The following is a 14,504-nucleotide window of genomic DNA, read 5'->3' as shown; positions in this document are numbered from 1 at the left end:
CGGAGGAAGTAGAGGCGCCGCTGGGCTTTCTTCGCCAGTGATGCAGAATTGTTGGCCCAGGAGAGGTCCTCACTGATGTGCACCCCCAGGAATTTGGTGCTGCTCACTCGCTCCACAGCAGCACCATCGATGGTCAGTGGTGGGTGTTCAGTGTGTTCAGCTAAGTAAAGTATAGATACCCAAAATTTCTACTTAAGTAAAGTAACGAAGTATTTGTACTTCGTTACTTGACACCTCTGACCACTTCTTCTATAAAGAGGTCTTGCTTTGGGTCAAGGTCTTGTTTTAGGATCAAATTGGCTCTAGTCAAGTGCCATGGCGATAGAGTTATGGTATGGCCTTCCTAATTAAAGATTCCTTTAACATTTTAAATTACATTCTTTACCAGCACCAAAAGTACCCACAGATCACAAATATCCATGTACATGCACGACAGATGGCTCTTTAGCACAACAAAGAAGGGTAATTATGATTTCTAACACAAATTAATTTGGTCATTTCATACAGTCCCCCCAGGATTTATTTTTTGTGATAGTTGCGGCCTAAAATTACTGATTTTGCGGGGGCTTTCCCAAAAAGTTGCGGTGAAAATTGCTGTGTTTTTTAGGTGTTTGTTGCGGTGAAATTGTGGGAGCAGGTGAAAGTTGCAATAAAAAGTTGCTAATTTCTCTCTTTGTAATTATAATTGGGTTATTTGTTGAAAAATAAATAAATAATAAACAAACATTATTTAAAGAACAAAACCTTTGAGAAATGGCCCTTTAAATAACCTTCAATAACCTGTTCAATTTCATATATTTATTTAAAGTCTTCCCATTTCAAGTAATCTATTCTGTACACTAGCTGCTAACTTGAAAAAAGGGCCACGCACACCTTGCAGAAAACTATAAAAAATTGAAGCCAGATCTATTTCTGAATCTTCAGTGGACATGGGCTGCGTTTAATTTCCATGACTGGTGTAGCCATTCTCATTGTTTAAAACGGATTAGAACTCTGCTACTGTCTGCACCATGTCCGCAGGGCAGGAGAAAGTTGTGGGAGATGACAGTGATTTGTCAAATTTGCTGGAAAGTTGCAGTGATGTGTTTAAATTGCACCGTCGCGCTGAATTCGTGGGTAATCGTTGAATTCGCGTGAATTGGTGGGATCAAAACATCGCGAAATCCTGGAGGGTCTGTAAATGTGCATAGACCTAAGCACCTTCGAGGGTGGACTGACGCCTCATTTGGGTGTGTCGGATCAAAAAGGCAGGCAATTCATAGAAATGGTTTTGGCAGGCACATCTAATCTAATCTCATCATCTGGGCCTTAATGCACAACTAAAAGTGATACAAAAAAGTATTTTTGTATTTTACTCTCAGTTTAGAAAACTGGTCAACGCGTCATTCTCCTATTTAGAGCTCTAAGATATAGCAATATATAGTAACTTAGCAAAGAAGATGGGCCTAATGTGAGAAGGAGTCCATTTGTCTGTCTACAATGAGATAATTCTGTAAAATATGGAGCCAATTTAATTTCCACTGTTCATTAAATAGGTTTTGTTGCTAACACAGGCTACTGACACTAGCATGTAAGTTGGCCATGTGTGGCCAATACCATATAACCTACTAGTAATTATTTACCTAAATGTATCTGTTTATCAAATTGATGTTTACAAATGTAATGTTCTATCTTATGCAAATGCTGATGGATGTGGAAACATTGATCCTCATCACCATATCCATTAAGTACACATACGAGTATTACGCAGCCAAAGTCTACCCTCTCCACTTTGGGATGGACACCCTCCGCTGTTGTGGGTACTATTTAATAACACTGCCAGCTGAGGACATGTGAGACATCTGTTTCTCAAACTAAAGTTTATAAGGTTCTTATCCACCTACACAGTTGTGTCCTGGGGCTTCCCTTTCCTTTTGCATGCTGGTTAGCAATGGTGGGCACTGTTCTGTGAAAGATGTGGTACACACCTTTGTAACGTCACCCTCCCCGAAAATCTTTCAGTTTCTTCCCAATATCTTTACCATGACTCTTAATCTAAAATGTTAATCAACACAAGTGGGATGTATCTCTGTCCAATGTAATGGAAGCCAGCAGGTAACTTCCAAAGCTCTGTCGTGAGAAAATGTCACTCCCTGACCTTTTTTAAGACGTCTAAACAGACGAGATTTCCTCGTGGGCTTTATTTTTCTTATACCCAGCCCCTTCTAGAGTGCAGATTCGAAATATTTGCGGCAAACAGTTTCTTACGGAGGTTACACAGACATGTCACCAAGCCTATTTATTTCTTTTAACACACACAAGTCAAGCTAATTTGCGTTAATCCTCTACTGATAGATACATAACGTACAAAATGTAACATGTACGTACAACCAGGGCCGCGTTTGTGCAATGGGCAAAAGGGGCAGCTGCCCCGGGCCCTGGCCACTAGGGGGCCCCCGGCGCGGAAGATTTAAAAAAGAAAATTAATGATCATATTTTGATATTTTTAATGCATTTCCCCAGCCGTCGTGAAGTCCACGTTCTCTTAGCGCCACGTGTCGTTGCCGGTTTCAAAGCATGTAAGACAAAAATGGCTTCGCATGAGACGATAAGAAAATACGAAAGTGGGGCTGAAAAATGTATCAGCTGTTTAGTGAGACTACTAGCTACCTCTTTTTCTTGCTCCGGGTTTCCCCCACTGGAAGCATAGCTCCGTCTGTGTGGAGGAGCATGACAAAAGCCAGTCGCATAGAAACGCTGTCCTGGTCTGTCTGGCACGAACACAGGCCCGGGGAATTAACTGTGAATTAATCCAGCAGCGCAAAGATGAGGAGCGCTATTGGCGACAGGTTCTTTAGCGAGTGGTTGAAGGGATAGGTTTCTGTCGGAGCACGGTATTTCATTCCGGGGAAGTAAAGAGACTTTTGGATCACCACGTAATGGCAATTACCTCGGGATACTAGAGCTTCTTAGCAAGTTTGACCCTTTCTTAGCAGAACACATTAAGAAGTAACAAGGGGAAGGGGACAACCTACTATCTCTCTAATACAATTTGTGAGGACTTCATAGCGTTTGTAGGCTACTTGTTTTTGGTATGTTGGTACAATTGTTATGTTGGTTATAGGCTACAGTTCCACAAAATAAATGCAAATGTCTTTTTTACATTATGTCTGTCATAATTAAATTACCAATCCCTCCCTCTCTCTTTCTCTCTTATATACAGCCGCGGAAAAAATTAAGAGACCACTTCAAAATTATCATTATTGTGTTTTTCTGGTTTTACTATTTATTGGTATGTGTTTGAGTAAAATTAACATTTTTGTTTCATTCTATAAACTACTGACAACATTTCTACCAAATTTCAAATAAAAATATTGTAATTTAGAGCATTTATTTGCAGAAAAATTACAATTGGTCAAAATATCAAAAAAGATACAGTGTTTCCAGATCTTGAATAATGCAAAGAAAACACGCTCATATTCTTTTTTTAAACAACCCAATACTAATGTTTTAACTGAGGAAGAGTTCAGAAATCAATATTTGGTGGAATAACCTTGATTCACAATCACAGCTTTCATGTGTCTTGGCATGCTCTCCACAAGTCTTTTACATTGCCGTTGGGTGACTTTTTACTACTCCTGGCGCAAAAATGTAAGCAGCTCGGCTTTGTTTGATGGCTTATGACCTTCCATCCTCCTCTCGATCACATTCCACTGCTTTTAAATGGGATTCAGGTCTGGACATTGGGCTAGCCATGACAGGGTCCTGATCTGGTGGTCCTTCATCCACACCTTCACTGACCTGGCTGTGTGGCATGGAGCATTGTCTGCTGGAAAAAAGACTCCTTAGAGTTGGGGGACATTGTCAAAGCAAAAGGAAGCAAGGTTTCTTCCAGGAAAACTTTGTACCTTGCTTGATTCATGCGTCCTTCACAAAGACAAATCTGCCCCATTCCACCCTTGCTGAGGCACCCCCAGATCATCACCGATACTCCACCAAATTTCACAGTAGGTGCAAGACTCTAGCTTGTAGGCCTCTCCAGGTCTCCTTCTAACCATCAGATGTGTTGGGCAAAGCTGAAAATTGGACTCATCAGCAGTGGCGGCTCGCCCATAGGGTGCGCTGGGGCTCCGCCCCCCCGCTGACCTGACTGCCTGTTTTTCTTTTCTTTTCTTTTTTAAATAATCTCTCATTTTGAAAAAATAACCTGTGTTAATACAATGATACTGATGATTTTGCTTTAGAATGGGTTTAGAACTCTCCAAAATTATATTTACATTACATTCACTTTCAAGTTCCACGTTTAAAACGTGAACGTTTATCATTGTTGGTGTAGTAGCCAATAGGATGTCTTGCCGGGGCTCCTGGTCGATCAGCCCGTGTGTGCTGTATTTAAGCCAATGGCTCCCCTGTTGCTAGGCAAAAAAGAATACACATCCGCCAATCATTGTCGAGGAATTTTATGGGTTACGGGCGCTGAAGGCTAGAGCCCCTACCAAGATGCACCACTGCTTGTAACAGGTATTTTCCATTCTAGCAGAGAAGTTTTAAGCATGGCGACGTCGGATGGAGTTGTGGGAGCTCAGCTAGCCCCAAATTCAGTCAAATCCTTACATCTGCATCCCTTTGGAAGAAGAACTTTTGCGGAAAAGCTAATTGTTAAACAACTCGGACCAGACAAGCCAGAAGTGAAAATAACCCAACAGACGCGAGAAAAGGGGAAAACATACACCAGAAGCTTTTCCCGAGATTGGTTCGATCTAAAGGCATGGCTAGCTGTGGGTATGTCAATGCCATCTTTTGTTTTCTTTGCCTGCTGTTTAAAACAAGTGCGTGTGATAGACAGTTCGTGGACACAGACAGGAAGGACAGAACTGAAGCATTGGTCAGAACGCGTTTAAAAACATGTGCGGTCAAGAGTGCAATTTGTTGTTTCTAAGTTGTGAGCTGTTACTGTTTCATACCAGTTAAAATAATCTTTCTTCTCATACTCATACAGCTGCAGTATACATGTCTTTAAAAAAACTAAATTGTTGTAGTAGTTGAAGTAACAAAAAACTGTTGTTCCCTAGTATAATTTATTGTTATGTGTTGGCACTTTCTATCTGGACATGGACCATAATAAACATGTAACTTGTTCATTATCATTACCTGTGAAACAATTGATTTCTACATGGCAGATATATTAATATTGTCTTTAGACCATTGGTATTGACTGGTTGGAGTTATTTTATTGGTATAGGCAAGGGGCTGTTTTAAAACTGAGCAGCACTTCTCTGCATCAACAGCTCACGTCTCGTTTTTAATTTATTGGCCTACATGAAATAGCGAACAACAAATGTATCATTGTGAATGATTTGGGATCTCCGGCTGGCCACCCGAAAATGCACCAGAATGCAGGAAATCACATCTACGAAATTCAAAAATTTGAATAGCCCCACCAAAAAAAAAAATCACCAGCCGCCACTGCTCATCAGAGAAAACGAACTTAGAAGAACCTCCAGTCCGCTTTGGTTCAATCCTTATGGTCTTTTACAAACCTCAGCCAGGCAAAGTACAACGTTGTCCCGGAAGAAAAACTTGCTTCCTTTTGCTCTGACAATGTTCTCCAACTCTGAGGAGTGCTTTTTCCAGCAGGGCAATGCTCCATGCCACACAGCCAGGCCAGTAAAGGTGTGAATGAAGGACCACCAGATCAGGACCCTGTCATGGCCAGCCCAATTCCGAGACCTGAATCCCATAAAAAACCTCTGAAATGTGATCAAGAGGAAGATGGATGGTCACAAGCCATGAAAAGAAGCTGAGCTGCTTGAATTTTTGCGCCAGGAGTAGCATAAAGTCACTCAACGGCAATGTGAAAGACTGGTGGAGAGCATGCCAAAACACATGAAAGTTGTGATTTTAAATCAAGGTTTTTCCACCAAAAATTGATTTCTGAACTCTTCCTAAGTTAAAGCATTAGTATTGTGTAGTTTAAAAATGAATATGAGCTTGTTTTCTTTGCATTATTCGAGATCTGAAGACACTGCATTTTTTGGGGTATTTTGACTAGTGCTGTCAGTTTAACGCATTATTAACGCAAACCCATTTTATCGCACGATTAACACCTGGTAAAAAAATAAATACATTTTAGATTCACATTCTTTTTGCCCTCCCAAACTGTGTAGTAGGTTAACGTTACGTTTGCGTGAATGGTGAGCGCGATATGGCGAAATGGATGATAAAAAGCTTCTGAATAGAGAGTTTACCTTCAAAAGTTGTGTTGTGCAAAATAAGCGAGCATCACTGTTGTCTGAAAATGTCAACAGGCAGCTGGCTGAAAGCACAGAAGTAGTAGGCTTACCTTTTATTGGTAACCTCACTGTTACGGTTCATTGTTTTTTAAATAAGAGGCCTGACTTCTATGTTCACAGCAAACTTGAAAAAAAGAAAATATTAAGCCATGGTTTAACTGCACTATAGGCTGAGTCCTTGTTTATCTGAAATGCGCACTTTATAATTTTATTTTGTACAGCCCTGTTTGGCAATGTTGTTTTTCAATCAAATAAAACATTGCATAAAGCAAGCCAATCCACCTTCCATGTTGATAAGAGCATTAAAATAAAATAAAAATGATGGAAAAAAATTATTGAAGAGACATTTCGAATGTGCGATTAATTAATTTGCGATTAATCGCGATTCATTTTGAGTTAACTATGACAAAAATGCGATTAAATATTTTAATCGTTTGACATCACTAATTTTGACCAATTGTCATTTTTCTGCAAATAAATGCTCTAAATGACAATATTTTTATTTGAAATTTGGTAGGAATGTTGCCAGTAGGTTATAGAATAAAACAAAAATGTACGTTTCACTTTAACACATATCAATAAATAGTAAGTTCATAACATCTTTTCATCCACAGATGGCATCCTGACAAAACGTCAATGACTTTAATTTAATGGTTGCCTGTGCTGGATAGGGCAACGGCAGTATCTAACAGAGATCACAGGGGGGTACAAAAGCAAATGATAGAGGCAATCCAACACAACCAAATGCTTTTTGGTGCCATTTCTCCTCCCATGGTGTTCATGATATTCATTCCATTGCAGTGCTAACAGGTCTGTCCTGGTGCTTCTGAACAGCTCATAGGTCCACTCATTTTTCTATTGCCATTTTTAATCATTTCTTTTCCCGATTGAACATGAATGGAGGGGTCAGTTATATGTTATTATATGGTCTTGGACCTCCACAACATAAGCATAAAGTACACCTACAAGGGAAGTCACAAGGTTACATCAAGGTGTTTGTTAGAATGGTAAAAAAGGTTGTTGGTAAAAAAGCAGGTAAAAATGCTATATTTGCAATGGGGCTTAGTCGTAGTTATCCACCTAGAAGTAGGTGTGACGTTGTCATGATTTGATCTATATCAGCGCCACCATGGTATTATTTTGGTAATTATCGAACAGTGCCATATTTCCACCCCTTCACAATTCCACTTTTTGTAATGAAATGAAATAATATGAAACAATATTTTACAGTATTAAAAGTAATTTGCTCTGGTTTAACATTGGTTGAAATACAATTGAAAAACCTAAGTTATGTTTTTCAGCATTGTTTCAACTGAGGGTGCAAAACCCATGATGAATCAATATCAGAATTCGATGTTAATTCATTGAAATTAATGTAATCGGAATGTTGACCTGACATAGTTTCAATGATTGTTATCATCATATCACATGCTGTGATACTCAGGAGTGCAGGCTAGAGAAAACCTTTCATTTGAGTGATAATATTGAACTACATAACCACTGAACCAGCATTCCCAAGGGCCCTGCACTGCCATAATGGCCCCTACTTAGAGATTTGAGAGTGAAATGTAGAGTCAGACTCTATTACAATGTAAGAACATGGCAATATTGCTGCAGATTCTTTTCTGAGGAATAAACTGTGTGCTTCTTCTATCGTTCAAAACCTTTACGGTCCTTCACTGCAAAAATTGAAATCTTGGTAAGATGAAATATCTTAAATCAAGGTAATATATGCTTGTCAAATATTTCTTCTTACCAGGCATTTGTTTATTGTAGAGCATATCACTTGCTTAAGCGTTTCAGTCCTTCATTATCTAGTTATTATAACTTGTTGCTGAGATTTTATTACTGGTTCTGAGCTTAATGCTTGAAATTAATATGATCTAAGTACAAAACTGCTTTGTTAAAGTCAGAATCAAGACAAATGTACTTGTTTTTAGTCCGGCCACTCTAGTTTTAAGATATATATGTGTTATTTAATAAAATGTCTTGGTAAGTCAGATTTTTCTGTTCTGTAGGCAGATCATTTTGCTTATTTTAAGAAATATATCCTCCAATTTTTTTACTTTTTTTTCTTGTTTTTAAAAGCTGATTTTTTGCAGTGTATCTAGTCCTTAATGCTTCCAATCAAAGGTTTACGGAAGCAGAAACCAGCCACACACGAGCAATCTCCTTCTAAGATACCTATCCTCAGTGCCTGTCTTCATGTATTTCATTATTAAACAGCAAACAGTATAGCTACAGAAAGGCTTTAAGTGTTTTTTTCAATACAGAGGGCCTGATTTACTAACAGGATTGCGCCCATTTCAGGTGATAAATAGCGACCGTAAACATAAAATGGCATTTACAAAGGAGGCGCATTTGAGTAGAAGCGCATTTTTACGCTTTGTGGGTGTGTGCCGAAACGAGATGGGAGGTTATAAGAAACCTAGGCGTGAAGCGCAAATATATGGGAGGAGAGAAGTTAAAGGCACCCAGTGCAACTTTCGAGGCTTAAAAATAAACATTCAATTTCTAGTCTTTTTTTACACGTAGTAAGTTTCAATAACTCCATACCATTACATATCGACATTCAAGGAGCAAAGATGAGATGTCGTTGTGTGGTGAGAACTGATGCCAACATGACCATTACTAACGTGGAAGCCAAAAAACCCTGGATCTGTCCATGACAGTTTTATCTTCCGGATATATTGTAGTGAACCCATTTCCCTTGTAGAACTTATTAATCTCGCCATGTACACATCTATATTGTTATAATAGACAGTTTATGCATTAATGCCACCAATATCATATTCTTTATAATCGTGTTCTTTTAAACATCTCGCTGTAGGTGATGGCGGGCAGAACAACAATATAACGCGTGCACATTGAATCAGGTTCAGTGATTGAGCGAACGTGAACCAATATATCTATCTTCTCTTCGCTGAACCTTAGTTTTTTTTTAGGAGAGAAGTTAAAGGCACCCAGTGCAACTTTCGAGGCTTAAAAATAAACATTCAATTTCCAGTCTTTTTTTACACGTAGTAAGTTTCAATAACTCCATACCATTACATATCGACATTCAAGGAGCAAAGATGAGGTGTCGTTGTGTGGTGAGAACTGATAGTAAACAACAACAATCGCCGCCATTTTCCCCCCAAATCTTTATTTATTGGTGCCACCAATAAATAAAGCAGGATTCCAGTCAATGGAAAAATGGCCTCTCCCCACCGACGATTGTTTCTGACGATTTTCTATCAGTTCTCACCACACAACGACGTCTCATCTTTGCTCCTTGAATGTCGATATGTAATGGTATGGAGTTATTGAAACTAACTACGTGTAAAAAAGACTATAAATTGAATGTTATACTCAAACAGTTATAGCATCTGCAGTTGGTATAGCTCAGCCTTCACTCAGCCAAATATTCACCCAGGTACTCGACGCATTGCTACGGCGCACTGGTCATTATACATTTCCCCACTATGATAGCTGAAATTAAACTTTCCGAACGTAATTGGAGCCATTGAGTGCACCCAAATGCAACAGTCCCACTTCAATCCACGAACACATTTACCGAAACAGAAAGCACACATATTCAATGAATGTCCAGGTCATATGTGATGCTAACATGACCATTACTAACGTGGAAGCCAAAAAACCCTGGATCTGTCCATGACAGTTTTATCTTCCGGATATATTGTAGTGAACCCATTTCCCTTGTAGAACTTATTAATCTCGCCATGGACACATCTATATTGTTATAATAGACAGTTTATGCATTAATGCCACCAATATCATATTCTTTATAATCGTGTTCTTTTAAACATCTCGCTGTAGGTGATGGCGGGCAGAACAACAATATAACGTGTGCACATTGAATCAGGTTCAGTGATTGAGTGAACGTGAACCAATATATTTATCTCCTCTTCGCTGAACCTTAGTTTTTTCTTCCTCGAATCTCCATGGTGGCAGTAACTTGCAGGCGATCTCTCCCGTCTTTTAACGGTGCGCTAAATAATGATTGCCCAGCGCGGATCTGGTTTGATAAATACCACGGAAAATGCGGGGAAACACTGTGCGTTAATGTGCGACTGGCAAAGGCGCAGATTAAGCTGCGGTTGCAATGTTAGTAAATCAGGCCCTAAAGGGCGGAGTAAGCACAGAGTGCCCAGCGCGGATCTGGTTTGATAAATACCACGGAAAATGCGCAACAACACTGTGCGTTAATGTGCAGATTAAGCTGCGGTCGCAATGTTAGTAAATCAGGCCCAGAGTCTTTCCAGGCACCAACTCTCCAACTTAAATTGAAATGTTACCTTTTTGGGACACCCACAAACCACTACTCAAGTCATTGTCTTAGTGCCGCCACCTCTGCTGCAAAAAGTGACCTGTTGGAGAACTCCCTCAACTCTTAGATCAGAACTTAGACCAGCTGCACACCTCTTTCTGATCTATGTTTGCTGCTCCTCAGGTGATCCTCTTTCTGATCTATGTTTGCTGCTCCTCAGGTGATCCTCTTTCTGATCTATGTTTGCTGCTCCTCGCCAGGTGATCCTTTGTGATGCACGCAAGGATCCTGTTTGACTCCTGCCTGCTCAGTCACTCCTACACAATCCTTGCATGGTGGACAGTGGTCAGGGACCTTGCCAAACACACCTCTCTGCTGGCATACTCAAACTTGTAAAATAGGGTCAATGGGAGATTCTTTGATGAGCATTTGATTGATCAATCTTACAGCATTGTCAATATATTGACTATGATTTCTGATATTAAGAAAGCTACCATGGTGTATTTCTGGCTCATTCCATATTTATGAATACGAGTCTGAATATTTATTTTTTAAATTACAACTTTAAATACATGTTTTAGATAGACTGAGAATGTCTCCACCAGTTTATTTGTGTTGTGCTCCTGCTTCAGAACTTCCAGGTTCCTCTGGCCCAAGTCCAGCTCCTCTGCCAGGGAACCCAGTTGCCAAACCAGATCTTGATGTGTGATGGACAGTGTCTCATGTCTCCTGAGGATGGACATGACCAGGGAGTCTGCTCCGTTCCCATAGTAACCTAGAATGAGATTTGGTTTGCCTTAATATATTATTATGGACCACTGCTTGAGAAGTAATTTCATTTCATTACATTAAACATATTGAATCTTGTTTGCCTACACTCCAATCCTTCATTATTTTTTCACACTAATACTGTTTTCAACTTACTTTCTGGGAGTACATCCAAAATCTTCATTAGGTAATCTTCAAACATCTTGTGTTTTGACACCAGCCCCCTGAGGTCCTCCTGTCTGTTCAGATGTATAATGCATTATAATGCATTATTTAATACATGTCATTATATATAGAATATATATAGATATAATGACATGTTTTTTTCCTTGAATCACGAGTAAATAAACATGTATTGATTAGTCTCTCCAGGAATGAATGATTTTGCAATTACACAAATTAACAAAGTCAGCATGCTTGCAATCGGTTGCAATTTTATGAACTTTTTGTAATTCTTAGTAGTCATAGAAATGTTATGTGTGGTCATAACTTTGGTGTAAAACATTTCCAGTCGATAAGGCAATCAAGGTCCGTAAATACTAGTCATCAACACTCCACATATTTCACGTGCACGGATACATGATCTTTGTTGAACGTCATGTTTGCATCCATCTTCTTTATCAAGGTTAGTAAAATCTCTGTTAAGGTAAGGGCAAAAGAGGGGAACATTTGTGTGCGTCTTTGTCATGCTGTGAGCTGTTGGTGGTTCTATAGTCTGAAGCTACTGAGGGTATTTTACATTAACATTTCAAGGTCGTATACACATTTTTGACATTTTACACTGATGGCACACTGCACATCAGGAGCAATTAGGGGTTCAGTGTCTTGATCAAGGACGCTTCGGCAGGGAATCAAACTAGCAACCTTTAGATTTCTAAATGACTCTTCCTCCTACCTCTACCTTTTCTACCTCCTGTACACTCTAAACATTTTAAACAATGCTGTGTTGAAGCTGTTGGGTGAATTTGATGGGTCATTTTCAGGCTAGGTAGGCGGTTTATGTGGCAGTACAGCAAGCGGGCCCCGTCCCAATAGACTTGCCACCTGGGTGCACGAATCGAGAGCCTATTATTAACTAGCTCAACTCAACTTTAGTGGGCCATAATGGATACAGTTAAGGCCTTAGTGGATACAGTTTAACTTAACTGTACCTCACAGACTGGTAGGAGAGGTTAATACGTTTTCCTACTGTAGGATTGTAAGGGTTAAAGTGGAATACTGTCACAGGTAGGAGCCTCCAGTGTTTCACTTACCTGGTTTGAAGTATTTCTAACTCTTCCATGAGCCCTGTGAGTTCTTTGTGCTTTAGATCATTAAGCTTCTTCTCCACCTGGAACTTCTTCAGAGCTCGTCTGTGTTTAAGCTCGTTCTCCTCCACAAACTTCTCAAACTTTGATGCCTTATCTTTGGTCTGTGAAATCAATTACAAATTATGAACCCTCTTATGTCTTGGATCTGAAATAAAAACATTTAGCCTCATTCTCGAACGCAGTTGAGAAGAATTTAAGGAGGAATTTCCACTTCGGTGGATTTAGGAAAACATTTGCCATTCTCAATAGTTTTCTCATCTTGGATTTCTTCGGAACTTCAGAAGACTTTCAGAACGCGAAATATCAGTTGTAAGTTTGCCGGAGTCTCAGTCCTCAAATAACCACAACATGGCCCACGAGCCCGTTTCTAGCTCATTCCATATTTATGAATACGAGTATAAATATATATTTTTTAAATTACAACTTTAAATACATTTATTATTTAGACTGAGAATGTCTCCACCAGTTTATTTGTGTTGTGCTTCTGCTTCAGAACTTCCAGGTTCCTCTGGCCCAAGTCCAGCTCCTCTGCCAGGACCACGGGCCCATTTGAAAAAATAGTCTGTGGATTTTCAGTGATGGACACAACTTTTTTTGCATCTGCTGTTAACATCAGGATAACTTAAAACAGATAAAATGGTTTTGATAGGTTTAACACTATTTCACATTTCTAAAGGTTAACGGTTGAATTTGGGAGAAACCGTTGGTGATTGCGTTCACATTAACTCTACAGGCATCCTTGGATTAAAATAATTATAATAATAATAAATACGAGAATATTTGTATCATTAACAATAACGTTTCACATTTATAGTCATGATTCTACGAGGCTTCGTGATGTCATTAAATAAATAAAAGGAATACACCAGGATGCTAATCCAGACTATTCTCATTTGTAGATCCACGTTGGCGGAATGAACTGCCTAGCTAGCACTACCAGAACAGGCGTGTCCCTCTCTACCTTTAAGAAGCTTTTGAAGACCCAACTGATGGAACTGGAATTATGGTTATTATTATAGGTAAACATGTACTGCTCTGTATCTACAACTCACTCTAAATGTGTACTAGGTCTGTCTCTCACTGAGATGCAAATGACATGTGACTCCCTCTTCCTGCTAGAGGCCTTGTGTCCTGGCATCCCCATCCCCCCATAGGTGAACTATCCCCCTCACTGTATTCCCCCTCCCCCCCTCCTGAACTGTATAAAATGCATTGCATTCTGCTATCAGGTTAGACCGTTCTTGAACCAACAGCGAGAGGGGTCTCCATGCTGAAATACAAACCAACTGAAACTGACTCTGCCTCCGGTCCATTTTTCAACTTTAGCGTGCTTTTAATATTCTATTACAACTCTTCAGAGAGCACTCCCTTCCTAACTGACACTTCGATTAGTGCACTTACAGCAGTTGCATACCTGCACCTCTTTTTTCTTTTCTACCTCGTTTTTCTATTTCTTATGTAAAGTAGTATGTATTGGTACACTAGGTCTCTATTGCTCGTAGCTTGAATGTTCTCTCCCTTGTACGTCGCTTTGGACAAAGTCGTCTGCTAAATGACTGAATGTGACTGTAAATGTACACAAACACTGCAAATGTAAGTGAATAAATAAATAAACACTAACCCCAATCGCGTTAAAATAGCCATAGTGGAATAGAATGGACACATAATGTCCTGCAGTACCTCCATGTCTGCACCGGTTAAGTTAAATCTGTGTTTTTTGCTCGCTTTCCGCTTAGAAATGACTCGCCTTAAGAGGTGCTCTCGTGTGGATTCGGGAGATTCCGACAGCACATGTTTCTACGGTTGCGTGCCCTAATTAGGAGCTGGCGGGGCGTGTGCAAATCCACTTTCATGAGAACGCGCATCAATTTAAGAAACTCATCC

The 14,504-nt window shown here is 39.6% G+C and overlaps 1 protein-coding gene across 1 annotated transcript in view; it reads right to left on the bottom strand.

Moving 5' to 3' along the window:
* Nucleotides 1-14,504, bottom strand: part of ccdc197 (coiled-coil domain containing 197) — a gene marked incomplete at both ends in the record, with an annotated part of 59,159 nt that overhangs the window by 4,367 nt on the left and 40,288 nt on the right. The window contains 3 exons of the mRNA XM_080850415.1: nt 11,145-11,317; nt 11,467-11,549; nt 12,564-12,721. Coding sequence (XP_080706541.1) covers nt 11,145-11,317; nt 11,467-11,549; nt 12,564-12,721 — 414 coding nt within the window. The remainder of the gene's footprint in view (nt 1-11,144; nt 11,318-11,466; nt 11,550-12,563; nt 12,722-14,504) is intronic.

Source organism: Sprattus sprattus (genome assembly GCF_963457725.1).
Source record: "Sprattus sprattus genome assembly, chromosome: 1".
Taxonomy (NCBI): domain Eukaryota; kingdom Metazoa; phylum Chordata; class Actinopteri; order Clupeiformes; family Clupeidae; genus Sprattus; species Sprattus sprattus.
Note: the sequence above shows the minus strand (reverse complement) of the source record. Positions and strands in the feature narration are given on the sequence as shown.